Raw genomic sequence first — 14403 nt, forward strand, 5'->3', positions numbered from 1 at the left:
TTTACAGAAAAGTTAGCATATATTTCAATGAAAGAGGGAAAGGGATGAATGGTCCTAATAAGTATGATTACCTTTAGATATGGTTTATGGACAACAACTTGCATTCATGCTTTTTATTTACCCTTTTGTTGGATATGGGTACCGCAGACAAGGTTAGCTTTTGGGATCCACCCTTAAATGCCCTTGAACTGAATGGCAGGCACATAAGAGTCAACCACATCGCTGGATCAAGACCAGATGAATCAGATAGGTTGTTCGAACAATTCCTGAACTTTCATAGGCCCTGTGAGTTTCAGTTCCAAACTAAAAGTCAGTTATTCAGTTATGGATTGAATTTAAATTCTATCAGCTGCAACAAAGAGGATTTGAGTTCATGTGCCCAGAGCATTAAGCTGGATCCCTATGCCATTGTCTTGCCAAAGGCATTGCATTTTTAATGGTGTAAAGTGTCTCAATGTGTTTCACAGGGGTGGGAGCAAAGACAGCGAGCTGCAAAAGGAGTCATTTCAACTGGTGAGCTTGGATTGAAGGTGGCAAGGAGGAAATGAGAGGAGTAAAGAGAAAGGTTCTTTTAGGTTAGGGGATTCCAAGAATGTGGGACCCAGGTATGCCAGTGGTGATGCAATGAAAATCAGGATGTGGAAGACACCAAGATTGAAGAAATAAAGCTGAAGAAGATTCCAATCATAGGGATTTAGTTTTATGACAGTGCTCGATTCTGTTTAATTTCTTTTAAATTTGATTTCTGTTTTGTTTCAGAAAGCAAATGTCCCAGTGAAGCTTCCGATAGAATAGTGCTTTCAAATTGTCTATTTTAACCTGTTACCGATTTAATGTTGAGGTTTTCAGAGCTGATTTCACTGTTTTAAAACATCTACCTCTGATCGTTTATCATTCGAAACAGAGGGCTCTAACGAGCAGAGGGTCCCAGTAACAAAGCCCTGAATTGCACTCGGATTGCCAAAGAAGATACTGATGGTGCAGGAAGTGACTGTCTCAGCAGTGACCTGCATTATAAAGCAAGCAAAGCTGTTTAAGATCACCCTAACATACCCTGACAGCTGTTACGTAAATAACTCCAGCAGATATTTATTTAACTGAACATTGTAAAATGCAATGCAATTTCATGAAATCAACATTCTATCCCAAACAAAATAAAGGTTGAATTTGACCCAGTGAGGGAAGCTTCTTGTGGTTGGAGTCATATTTGGCATACAGGAAGATGTTCAGGGTTAGTTAGGGTCAGTCAGCAGTGTCCGAGGTCACTAGCGTTGAAGTTATTCATTCATCTTCAGCTTTTTTATCAGCAACTTTGCTTTCTCGTGAGCTCAGGTATGGGATAACTAGTGAGTGACTGTGGAATTGTTTCCCTCCTGTCACATCTCTGGTAATGAAGTAGCCCCTGGTGTACAGCAGGGCCTTGTCAGATTACAATACAACATGATGGCAGGTCATTCAGCCCCAAATTATGACATGGTGGCTCAGTGGTCAGCACTGCTGCCTCTTAGCACCAGAGGACCCAGGATTGATTCCAACCTCGGGCGACTGTCTGTGTGGAGTTTGCACATTCTCCCTATGTCAGCATGGGTTTCTTCCCACAGTGCAAAGATGTGGACGTTAGGACGTTATGGGCTAAATTGCCCATAATGTGCAAACTAGGTGGATTACCCATGGGAAATGCAGGATTACAGGGATGGCTTGCTCTTTGGAGGGCCAAAGTGAACTCAATGGGCTGAATGGCCTGCTACCACACTGTAGGGATTCAATGACTCTAATCTGAGAACATTATGGCCTTACCCTTCTGTGGTGTTGATTGTCATGTTTTATTAATGTGAATGCCTCGATCTTTCTAATTGTCCATATTTTAAAAATGTAGGCAAGACTTTCTTTGATGTAACATCTACTGGCTTATATGCATATTTCACTTTTGCTGTTTGATGTGCTACTATTAATCCAAACCATTATCTCATCAACATCTTCCACCTTCCAGCACTCTTCTCCCCCAGTAAAAAATAACATATCCACAAGGTGAACAAAGCACAGACTCAACCAATCTAGATTCAAACCCAAATTTCAAACATTTGTAAAGATGCCGTAAATGTGTAACAAGCCGAAACTTAGCAGGTTCTGGTAGCATCTGTGGAGAGAGAGAGAGAGAGAGAGAAAGAAAGTTTCTTCAGTTTTGAAGAAGAGTCAAAATTGGACGTGAAATGTTGATTGTGTTTCTATCTCTGTAGATGAGTTGAGTTTCTCCAGCACTCTGTGGGCTAGTTTCACCCTCCAGTCCCTGACTGACCATTCATCTGAAGTTTACCCTGATAGCCCATGAATGTTTCACTGACTGTGTACTTTCTGTCAGATCTGAGTATTGGTATCAGGGCTATTGTCTTTGGCCTGCGCGCTCGGCAACAACACTTTTGTCATATCTCGTAACCCATAAGATTTAGCAGTTAGAGTTAAATTGACACTGACTGATATCTGAGATGAAAGGGTTATCATTTGAGGAAAGAAGGTTATAGAGTCATACGGCATGGAAGCAGACCCTTTGGTCGAAATAGTTCACGCTGAACATAATCCCAAACTAAATTGTTCCCACCTGCCTGCTCCTTGCTCATGTTCCTCCAAACCTTTCCCATTCACGTATTTGTACAAGAATCTTTTAAATGTTGTAATTGTACCCACATCCACCACTTCCTAAGGAACTTCATTCCACATGTGAATCACCCTCTATGTAATAAAAAGTGCCCCCTCCCTCATGTCTTATTTTAACTCTCTCTCCTCACCCCTTTAAAATGTGCCTCCCAGCCTTGAAATCCCCCATTCCAGGGAAGACACCTACCATTAACCCTATCTATGCCCCTCGTAATTTTAAATACTACTGTAAGGTCACCTCTCAACCTCCCACCTCCAATGAAAAATGTCCCAGTCTGTCCAGCCTATTTTTATAATTCAAAACTTTCGTACCTTGCAACAGCCTGGTAAATATCTTCTGAACACTTGTCAGCTTAATAATATCCTTCCTATAACTGGACAGAATATTCCAGAAGAGGCCTCACTGATATCCTGTGCAACCTCAACATGACTTCCCAACTCTTATACTTAAAGGACTCAGCCATGAAGGCAAGTGTGTCAAATGCCTTTTTAGCATCCCATCGATATGTGATGCAAACTTCAAAGAATTATGTACCTGTGCCCCAGGTCCCTTTGCTCTACAACACTTCCCAAGGCCCTATTATTAATTGTATAAACTTATTTCAGCTGTTGTACCAAAATGCAATACTGCCCATTTGTCCACATTGAACTCCATCTGCCATCATCCAGCTCTATGACCCATTTGCTCAAGATCCCTTTGTAATCCTAGAAAACCTGCTTCACTGTCTACAATGCCACCAATTTTGGTGTCGTCTGCAAGTTTATGAACCATGCCTTCCGTATTCACGTCCAAATTATTTCTATAAATAATAAACAAGAGAGGATCCAGAACTGATCCTTGTGGACCACTGCTGGTCACAGGCCTCCAGTCTAGTTGGAAACATTGCACCTATAACCACAGGGGTTTAGAAGAATGACAGGAATCTTATTGAATCATATGAAATCCTGAGGGAATGTGACAGTATGGTTCTGTAAGGATGCTCTCCTGTGTGGAAGCGATTAATACCAGGAGGCACAATTTAAAATCAAGGCAGGAACGAGATGTGTTTTTCCCGCTTTAAACACTGATACATTCCCAACAGGAGTCCCCTGAAAACACTGACACATTCCCCACAGGAGCCCCCTGTAAACACTGATACATTCCCCACAGGAACCTCCTGTAAATACTGACACATTCCCCACAGGAGCCCCCTGTAAACACTGACACATTCCCACAGGAGCCCCCTGTAAACACTGACACATTACCCACAGGAGGCCTCCCTGTAAACACTGACACATTCCCCACAGGATCCCCCTGTAAACACTGACACATTCCCCACAGGAACTTCCTGTAAACACTGACACATTCCCCACAGGAACCTCCTGTAAATACTGACACATTCCCCACAGGAGCCCCCTGTAAACACTGACACATTCCCACAGGAGCCCCCTGTAAACACTGACACATTACCCACAGGATCCCCCTGTAAACACTGACACATTCCCCACAGGAACTTCCTGTAAACACTGACACATTCCCCACAGGAGCCCCCTGTAAACACTGACACATTCCCCACAGGAGCCCTCCTGTAAACACTGACACATTCCCCACAGGAGCGCCCTGTAAACACTGACACATTCCCCACAGGAGCGCCCTGTAAACACTGACACGTTCCCCACAGGAGCCCCCTGTAAACACTGACAGATTCCCCACAGAGGCCCCCTGTAAACACTGACACATTCCCCACAGGTGCCCCTTGTAAACACTGACACATTCCCCACAGGAGGCACGTGTAAACACTGACACATTCCCCACAGGAGCCCCCTGTAAACACTGACACATTCCCCAAAGGAGCCCCCTGTAAACACTGACACATTCCCCACAGGATCCCCCTGTAAACACTGACACATTCCCCACAGGAACCCTCCCTGTAAACACTGACACATTCCCCACAGGAGCCCCCTGTAAGCACTGACAGATTCCCCACAGGAACCCTCCCTGTAAACACTGACACATTCCCCACAGGAGCCCCCTGTAAACGCTGACACATTCCCCACAGGAGCCCCCTGTAAACACATTCCCCACAGGAGCGCCCTGTAAACACTGACACATTCCCCACAGGTGCCCCTTGTAAACACTGACACATTCCCCACAGGTGCCCCCTGTAAACACTGACACATTCCCCACAGGTGCCCCTTGTAAACACTGACACATTCCCCACAGGAGCCCCCTGTAAACACTGACACATTCCCCACAGGTGCCCCTTGTAAACCCTGACACATTCCCCACAGGAGTCCCCTGTAAACACTGACGTATTCCCAAATGAGCCCCCTGTAAACACTGACACATTCCCCACAGGAGCCCCCTGTAAACACTGACACATTCCCCACAGGATCCCCCTGTAAACACTGACACATTCCCCTCAGGAGACCCCTGTAAACACTGACACATTCCCCACAGGTGCCCCTTGTAAACCCTGACACATTCCCCACAGGAGTCCCCTGTAAACACTGACGTATTCCCAAATGAGCCCCCTGTAAACACTGACACATTCCCCACAGGAGCCCCCTGTAAACACTGACACATTCCCCACAGGAGCCCCCTGTAAGCACTGACAGATTCCCCACAGGAGCCCCCTTGTAAACACTGACACATTCCCCACAGGAGCCCCCTGTAAACACTGACGTATTCCCAAATGAGCCCCCTGTAAACACTGACACATTCCCACAGGAGCCTCATGTAAACACTGACACATTCCCCACAGGAGCCGCTGTAAACACTGACACATTCCCACAGGAGCCCCCTGTAAACACTGACACATTCCCCACAGGTGCCCCTTGTAAACCCTGACACATTCCCCACAGGAGTCCCCTGTAAACACTGACGTATTCCCAAATGAGCCCCCTGTAAACACTGACACATTCCCCACAGGAGCCCCCTGTAAACACTGACACATTCCCCACAGGATCCCCCTGTAAACACTGACACATTCCCCTCAGGAGCCCCCTGTAAACACTGACACATTCCCCACAGGTGCCCCTTGTAAACCCTGACACATTCCCCACAGGAGTCCCCTGTAAACACTGACGTATTCCCAAATGAGCCCCCTGTAAACGCTGACACATTCCCCACAGGAGCCCCCTGTAAACACTGACACATTCCCCCTGGAGTCTCCTGTAAACACTGACACATTCCCCACAGGAGCCCCCTTGTAAACACTGACACATTCCCCACAGGAGCCCCCTGTAAACACTGACACATTCCCCACAGGAGCCCCCTGTAAACACTGACACATTCCCCACAAGAGCCCCCTTGTAAACACTGACACATTCCCACAGGAGCCTCGTGTAAACACTGACACATTCCCCACAGGAGCCCCCTGTAAACACTGACACATTCCCCATAGGAGCCCCCTGTAAACACTGACACATTCCCCTCAGGAGCCCCCTGTAAACACTGACACATTCCCCTCAGGAGCCCCCTGTAAACACTGACACATTCCCCACAGGAGCCGGCTGTAAACACTGACACATTCGCACAGGAGTCCCCTGTAAACACTGACACATTCCCTACAGGAGCCGGCTGTAAACACTGACACATTCGCACAGGAGTCCCCTGTAAACACTGACACATTCCCCACAGGAGTCCCCTGTAAACACTGACACATTCCCCACAGGAGCCCCCTGTGAACACCGACACATTCCCCACAGGAGCCCCCTGTAAACACTGACACATTCCCCACAGTAGTGTCCTGTAAATATTGACACAATCCCTTGGATTGTGTAGTTTCTTGAGTGTTGAAGTGGCACTCTTTCAGGGAAGTGAAGAATATTCCATCACATTTCCATATGATGGAAAAGATGTGCGTAGTTACTCTTTGCAGAATTCCCAGCCTCTCACCATCTGATGTAACTGCAATATCTAAATGGCTGATCCAGATTAGTTTGTTAGATTTTGATTTTGGGACATTTGGAAAACATCATTAGATGTCAAGTTGAGATGGTTATATTCTCTGTTATTGGCGCTAGTCATTGCCTGTGTGGTGTGGGTGAGTATTAACTTTTACTCATCAGCTTAAGCCTGAATGTTGTCCAAGTCTTGCTGCACATGGGCACTGTCTGCTCTAGTGTCTGATGGGCTGCAAATGGAACTGAAGACCGTGCCATTGGTGAACAAACCCATTTCTGACCTAATTATTTAGGTAAGGTCTTTAATGAAGCATCTGAAGATGGTTGGTCTGAGGAGCTCCTCCAGAGATATCTTTACATTTCTATTGTACATTTCACATAAATATTCATCTCCAGATGATTCACAAATAAAGGAATGGCCATGTCACGGCTAGAACTGGAATTAGGGAGAGCTCAGTTGTTGAAACGAAAGAAATTACTGAGAGGAGAATGGGATTCTAGAGATCAGGCTCAGGATGACTCTGGATGTGGAATGACAGGGGAGTGGGATGACTGATGGATGACAGATCACTATCGAAGGGTACAGGAGGTGCGTTAGCCCACAGGCACAGAAGGATTTAGATTAACACAAGGATTTTAAATTCAACATATTGAGGAAGTAACGCTGCGACATATTGTGGGCTAAAGTGTGGATTTGTACCTGTGATTCCACATTGGCCAAATGTGTTTTCTCAGCTCTACAAACTGAAGAGAACATCAGACTTACAGGAATGGAATCACACTTGCACCTCTTCTTAATCGAGTGACATTGGCAAAGCTTTCAAATGTATCCCCTGCTCATTCTTTTGGAATGTAATAATCTGACTTTGAATATGAAATCAATGAAAATAGCATTTAGCTTTGCTGTTGTAGTTCTGTTCGCCGAGCTGGAAGTTCTTGTTGCAAACGTTTCGTCCCCTGGCTAGGCGACATTATCAGTGCTCTGGAGCCTCCTGAGAAGCGCTTCTTTGATGTTTCTTCCGGTATTTATAGTGGTCTGTCCTTGCCGCTTCCGGGTGTCAGTTTCAGCTGTCCGCTGTAGTGGTTGGTATATTGGGTCCAGGTCGATGTGTTTGTTGATGGAGTTTGTGGATGAATGCCATGCCTCTAGGAATTCCCTGGCTGTTTTCTGTCTGGCTTGCCCTATGATGGTAGTGTTTTCCCAGTCGAATTCATGTTGCTTGTTGTCTGCGTGTGTGGCTACTAGGGATAGCTGGTCGTGTCGTTTCGTGGCTAGTTGATGTTCATGTATGCGGATTGTTAGCTGTCTTCCTGTTTGTCCTATATAGTGTTTTGTGCAGTCTTTGCATGGTATTTTGTAAACTACATTAGTTTTGCTCATGTTGGGTATCGGGTCCTTTGTTCTAGTGAGTTGTTGTCCGAGTGTGGCTGTTGGTTTGTGTGCCGTTATGAGTCCTAAGGGTCGCAGTAGTCTGTGAAACGACACGACCAGCTATCCCTAGTAGCCACACACGCAGACAACAAGCAACATGAATTCGACTGGGAAAACACTACCATCATAGGGCAAGCCAGACAGAGAACAGCCAAGGAATTCCTAGAGGCATGGCATTCATCCACAAACTCCATCAACAAACACATCGACCTGGACCCAATATACCAACCACTACAGCGGACAGCTGAAACTGACACCCGGAAGCGGCAAGGACAGACCACTATAAATACCGGAAGAAACATCAAAGACGCGCTTCGCAGGAGGCTCCAGAGCACTGATGATGTCGCCTAGCCAGGGGACGAAACATTTGCAACAAGAACTTCCAGCTTGGCGAACAGAACCACAACAACGAGCACCCGAGCTACAAATCTTCGCACAAACATTTAGCTTTGCGTTCTGAAAACATTCTTTACAATGTCATACCATAAGCCACATACAGGCCACAGTCATGTAGTAATCCAACAATATAAAACCATTTTAAGAAGCTCTTTAGTTCACTGAGAGCAATGAACTGATAATGTGTCAGAAAATTAGATGTACCTTGATGGTTTTCTAGCTGCAGAAATCTGACTCAGCGTCTTTTTACATGACCGCGTGCAGCCATGTTCTTTCAATATGTTGTCAACTGGGCTCGTATTTAAACTGGTCGACTACCTTGCTCTGTGAATCAGAAGTCACATGACATCAGGTTATAGTCCAACAGGTTTATTTCAGTCCAACACCTGCATTTTTACATCATTGCTCTGTTAGATGATTGTAAACTTCGTTATTGATAGACTTCACTTTAAAACTCTTTCTATTCAATGTTGCAGCTGTGGCCGACCCTTCAGCAAGCTGACGCACTCAGACAGCATAGCAGATCGAGTTGATGCACCAGCCCATTCACTAAACAGGACTGGTAAGCTTCTATTGTCAACGTTCACTGCACTGTCATGAACTACGCTTTGATGAAGATGTGCCTGACGGTGGTAGTTTTATTCTATCGTTGGAGACTCTAGACAGTATGCCAAGCAATGCAATATTCCTGTGGTCTGTTGTCCTGATTTTACTGCTACTGATGTCGAATACACTCAGTTACAGGGCTCTGAGTAGGAAGGGTTTGGGTGATGGTTGAGTGTCTTTGAATGCCTGCATCCTTCAACTCAAAACCATGATAGTCACGTGTAGTTATTCTCCCATTCTCGAATTTATCCTCTCCACATATCAGGAGAGGGGGGAGGCAGTTTTAGAGTCATAGATTCATGCAGCATGGAAACAGTCCCTTCAGACTGTTGTGGACCAGGCCAGACACCTCAAAGTATTTGAAGAAGGTAGCATAGATCCTAACTTGTTCTTATTTTCAAGGCAGATGTGAAGTGGGTATTCCAGGTGTGATGCAGCTGGTCAAACCACTCAGCTTTAAGCGAAACAACTTATTTAAACACTACAGTTGAAACACCAACGAAAGAAAGCAGAATTTAGAATAACTTAACTATTGGAAAAGTTTAACCGACCCGATACAATAACTATTACTAATTAACAGTTCCAGAACAGCAACATCTCATAAACATACCCCCTGGCAAAAAGGTAAATTCAAACCCAGATTCTTACAGGCAGGAGGGCACAGCAGTAAGAGAGAGACCTCTGAAGAAAGTCAGAGGAATCCTTTACTGAAGCTTGCAACTCCCCTGGACTCTCACATCTTTGGACTGCTACAGCTAAAAACAAACTAGAAAAAATCTGAACTGGGAGAACTGGCCACTCCCTTTCATTGTTAAACTGTTTAACCCCCTAGACTCCTCAGCATCTCTGCCTTTATGACCTCTCTTCAAAAAAAACTAAGGACAAAATAACCTTTTTAAAGAGACAGCATCATCACAGATCTAACTAGTCCATGCTGACTATCATCCCCAACTAATCTGGTCCCCCCTGCCTGCACTTGGCCATATCCCTGCAAACATTTCTTACTCATGTACTTATCCAAATGTATTTTAAGCATTGTAACTTTACCCATATCCACCGCTCCCTCAGGAAGGTCATTCCACACGTGACCCACTGTCTGCATAAAAAAGAAATTGCCACTCATGTCTTTTTTAAAATCTTTCTCCTCTTTAAAGATATGTCTGTGGCCACAACCCATGCCAGAGTCCTTTTTTTTGACTCATTCATGGTATTGAGCATCATTTGCAAAGCCAGGAATGGTTGTCCATTCCTAATTTCCATTGCAGACTTAATGGCAAACCTATGCTGTGCATGTTCCCCTATCATGCAGGGAGTGGGGAATGTCCCTGGATTTTGACCCAGTCATGGTAATGGGGAATGTTGACATAGTTCCATGTTTGGGTGTTGGGTGACTTGAAGAGGAACTTGCAGGCTGTGATGTTTCCTTGCCTTGGTCCTCCTGCCATGGGTCACAAGAGTCATAGAGATTGTCAACAGACCCTTCGGTCCAACTCGTCCGTGCCGAACAGATATTCTAACCTAATCCAGTCCCGTTTGCCAGCACTTGATTCATATCCCTCTAAAACATTCCTATTGATATACCCATCCAGATGCCTTTTAAATGCTGTAATTGTACCAGTTTCCATTGGTCTGGCAGCTCATTCTATACAAGCACCACCCTCTGTGCGAAAAAGTTGCCCCTTAGGTCCCCTTTATATCTTTCCCCTCTCACCCTGAACCTACACCCTCTAATTTTGGACTCCCCCACTCTAAGGAAAAGACCTTGTCTGTTTTCCCTATCCATGCCCCTCAGGAATTTATAAACTTCTATAAGGTCAATCCTCAGCTTCCGACGCTCCAGGGAAAAACAGCCCTAGCCTATTCAGCCTCTCTAACCCTAGCAACTTCCTTGTAAATCTTTCTGAACACTTTCAAATTTCACAATATCCTTCCAATAGGAAGAAGACCAGAATTGTGCATGATATTCCAAATGGGGCCTAGCCAATGTCCTGTACAGCCACAACATGACCTCCCAACTCTTATACTCAATGCTGTGTCCAATAAAAGGAAAGCATACCAAACACCTGCTTCACTATCCTATCTACCTACGACTCTACTTTCAAGGAACTATGAACCTGCACTCCAAGGTCTGTTTGTTCAGCAACACTCCCTAGGACCTTACCATTAAGTGTATAAGTCCTGCTCTTGGTGAGTTATTACAGAGCATCGTGTAGGTGGTACGCACTTTGCATCAGTGATGCAGGAAATGAATATTGGAGCTGGGGAATGGGGTGTACATCAAGCGAGCTTTTTTTGTCCTGGATAGCATTGAGTTTCTTGAGTGTTCTTGGAGCAAGCAGCGAGTACTCCTGATTTGTGCCTAGTAGATGGTGGAGATCAATAAAAGGTCAGGTTTTAGCCTGATTTCTGACTATCATTCAAAGGATGAGATATAAAAGGAGATGGGATCATTTCTGATGAATATTTGTTCCTTGCAGAGGACCCTGCACAAGCAACATCTGACTACGACAGCACCCACGAGACAAACAATAGTGACAGCAGTGACATCACACAGAACGATGACGAGCAGGAGTCTTGTTCAAAAGGATTGGTTCAATCCCTCAAAAGTTCCGACTGCAGAAGCTACAGGCCCGATAGCCTTATGTTGCACCATTTGATTCCGGCTGAGGTATGTCACTGGAATGAGTTTGTTTTGAGAGAAGGGACCCAGGGTTGGTGCTTTGAACAGCTCTCCCTGCCTCAGTGCAGTGAATGAACTGAACCCTGTTTGCGAGCGACTTGGTTCAGGAAGCCATGGGATTCGGTATTTTTTTTAAAAGGCAGCCAATGCTCATGCAGCAAACTTCAAACCATCACACTCTCACATTTCTGCCATCATTTCAGCAGGTGTCTCAAAGCCCCTTTTCAAAGGAATTCCATGGATAAACATTCTCACAATTAGCAAGAAACTCGGATAACAAAATACTAGTTTTAGCCTCACCTCTCCCCAAGGGAAGGGGCTTAACGTGTATGCAGTAAGGTTAGTTTGATCTCAGAATAGGATTAAAGGTTGGCACAACATCGAGGGCTGAAGGGCCTGTACTGTGCTATACTATTCTATGTTATATGTTTTATGTTTACAAGCAGTTGCCTATTTAAAGTTCCTATAAGAGGGGGATATAAAACTAGAATGTGGAGGATCGTCACTTTAACCCACCTGTTCCAATATTTTACGTTTACCTGTGGAATGGCTGGGAGTTGAACGCAGACCTTCTGGCTCAGAGGTTAGGACACTACCACTGTGTCACTGAGTTTCTGATCTTGAATCGCAGAGTGCATAGCGCTCTCCCTTCCACCATGGGACCCAGTGCTTTAGAGACTGGATAAGCTGAGGGAGGGGGCCTGTAGCCCATTGCAGATTTCAACGATGAGCCTGTCTCTGCTAGGCCAATTCATGCTCCTTCAGTAATTCAAATGGCAGCCCGGGCTATCAGGATGAAAGGGAATACTGCCAGTCTCAGGATTGTGCTCCAACCTCACATCCTGCAGGCCCTGGCTGTGGTAGGTGGTCGGGGATGGGAGAAGGGATGGGAGTCAGTGAGGAGAAGTGGAGAAGGGTGGGAAGAGGCTATGGGGAAGTGCAGAAAGAATGGGAAGGATGGAGGAGAGTGAAGAGGGCTTTGGGGCATGGAGGGGTTTGAGGAGCAGTGGAGAGTAAAGATGGGTGGAGGGGCATGGAAATTGGTGGTGGTGTTTGAGGAGAGGCGGAAGGGCATGAGGATGAATGGATGGGTTTAGAAAGGGTCATCTGGAGGAATGGACAGGCATGGGAAGGAGTGGAGTGGCATGGAGAGGATTCGAGGAGTCTGGTGAGGGGTGGACTTAGCGGTTTTGATTTGATTTATTGTAGTCACATGTACCTAAGGACAGTGAAAAGCTTTGTTTTATGAGCAACAGGCAGATCATAGCAAACATGGACATACAGATCATACGGTGTTTAGACAGAGAGAAGCAATGGGTTAGACAGCACAGGAGGTGGGCAAAACAAAATCAACATTATTTGAAGTTAGAGAATCCATTCAGCATCTAATAATGGCAGGGAAGAAGCTGTACTTGAACCTGCTGGTGCGTGTGTTCAGGTTTCTGTATCTTCTGCCTTTTGGAAGTGGTTGTAGGAGAGTATCACTGGTTTGGGAGGGGTCTTTGATGATGAGAGATGTTTGGAGAGGAACGGAGGGAGTTGGGGAGGAGTGGACAGGCATGTGGAAGGGATGGTTGAGGATTGTTGGACAGGCCACAGTAGGTGTAGAGATGCGAGGCATCTAATTGATATGGTGGTGAGAGTGATGAGCGGAGAGTAGGGACAGAGTTGCCCTCCCATACCCAGAGCAACAGCATGCCAGGCTACATGGGGAGGGTAGGCCTCTTGGATTGCCTGTCAGATCAGAGCACCATGTGAATGGCCGTGTGCTCATGCTACACCTAACCCCTACCCACCCCTACCTGTGGGTGGCCATTAAAATTCAGCCCTAGACTCTTCTTTGACATAACAGGCAACAGATTTCACAGCCTAAAACCACTGCTTTAATAACAAAATTAGAATAAAGGAAACATATATTTCTTTAAGATTTACATCTTTAATTTTCAAATTATTTCCCAACAAGCTCAACAGGCTAGGGGAGTTGGGAGATAAACTGGTCCATTGTGCTATCCAGTGGCCAAAATCTGCAACTACATGCAAAGTTAAGGGAGCCCTGATAGACCTGTCCTATTCACAGAAAGCCACGGTTAATAGTAAGACCAATTCGATGTGCTGCAGAAGAAAAACATGTTGAAATATTAAAGTGCAGAATCAGAAAGTGAAAGGATGCGTTAAAAGTTTCAACTAATTTTCAGCCTGTGGAATTATGCAGTGAGGCTAACACGTGATTGTTTGTCCTCAGTTCCCTGATACCATGAGTAATTTACTAGGACGCTCTGAGCTAGCAGCTCAGAGTCCACAGAACTTGAGTCACAGGGAGGCCAGCCCAAGGAACAGCAGCTGTCATTCTGTGATGGGAATTGAAAGTTATTTTAGAGTGAAGAACAGGCAGGATAACGAAAGGCCTACCCTCCTCATGTAGCTTAGCAAGCTGTTGCCCTGGAAAAGGGAGGGCAACTCCGTCCCAAGTCTCTGCCCATCACTCACAACAGATCAGCTGTTAAATAGGAGAGCAGTAAGGAATGAACCGAGTGGGCCTAGCCCTACCCTTATTTCTTATTATCTTAATGAGATGCAGTACCTTAAGGAAAATATGACAGTCAATATAAACTTTTTTTTCATTTCCAGATTATTTTTAACTAATTTTACACCTTAAAACTACCTGGTAGAAAATTGAACTCATTTTCTATGAATTATTGGTTCATTAACCTAACTAGCTTATTACTATATCCAATCAGGTTATAGAGAG

General features: G+C 45.2%; 1 protein-coding gene across 3 annotated transcripts in view; it reads left to right on the forward strand.

Annotated features, from left to right (window-relative positions):
* Positions 1 to 14403, forward strand: part of pde3a (phosphodiesterase 3A, cGMP-inhibited) — a 481350-nt gene that overhangs the window by 406929 nt on the left and 60018 nt on the right. For all 3 annotated transcript variants that reach the window (XM_060842973.1, XM_060842975.1, XM_060842976.1), the window contains 2 exons: positions 8845 to 8930; positions 11452 to 11642. In XM_060842973.1, the coding sequence (XP_060698956.1) occupies positions 8845 to 8930; positions 11452 to 11642 (277 nt within the window). The remainder of the gene's footprint in view (positions 1 to 8844; positions 8931 to 11451; positions 11643 to 14403) is intronic.

The sequence above is a fragment of the Hemiscyllium ocellatum genome, chromosome 23 (genome assembly GCF_020745735.1).
Source record: "Hemiscyllium ocellatum isolate sHemOce1 chromosome 23, sHemOce1.pat.X.cur, whole genome shotgun sequence".
Taxonomy (NCBI): Eukaryota; Metazoa; Chordata; class Chondrichthyes; order Orectolobiformes; family Hemiscylliidae; genus Hemiscyllium; species Hemiscyllium ocellatum.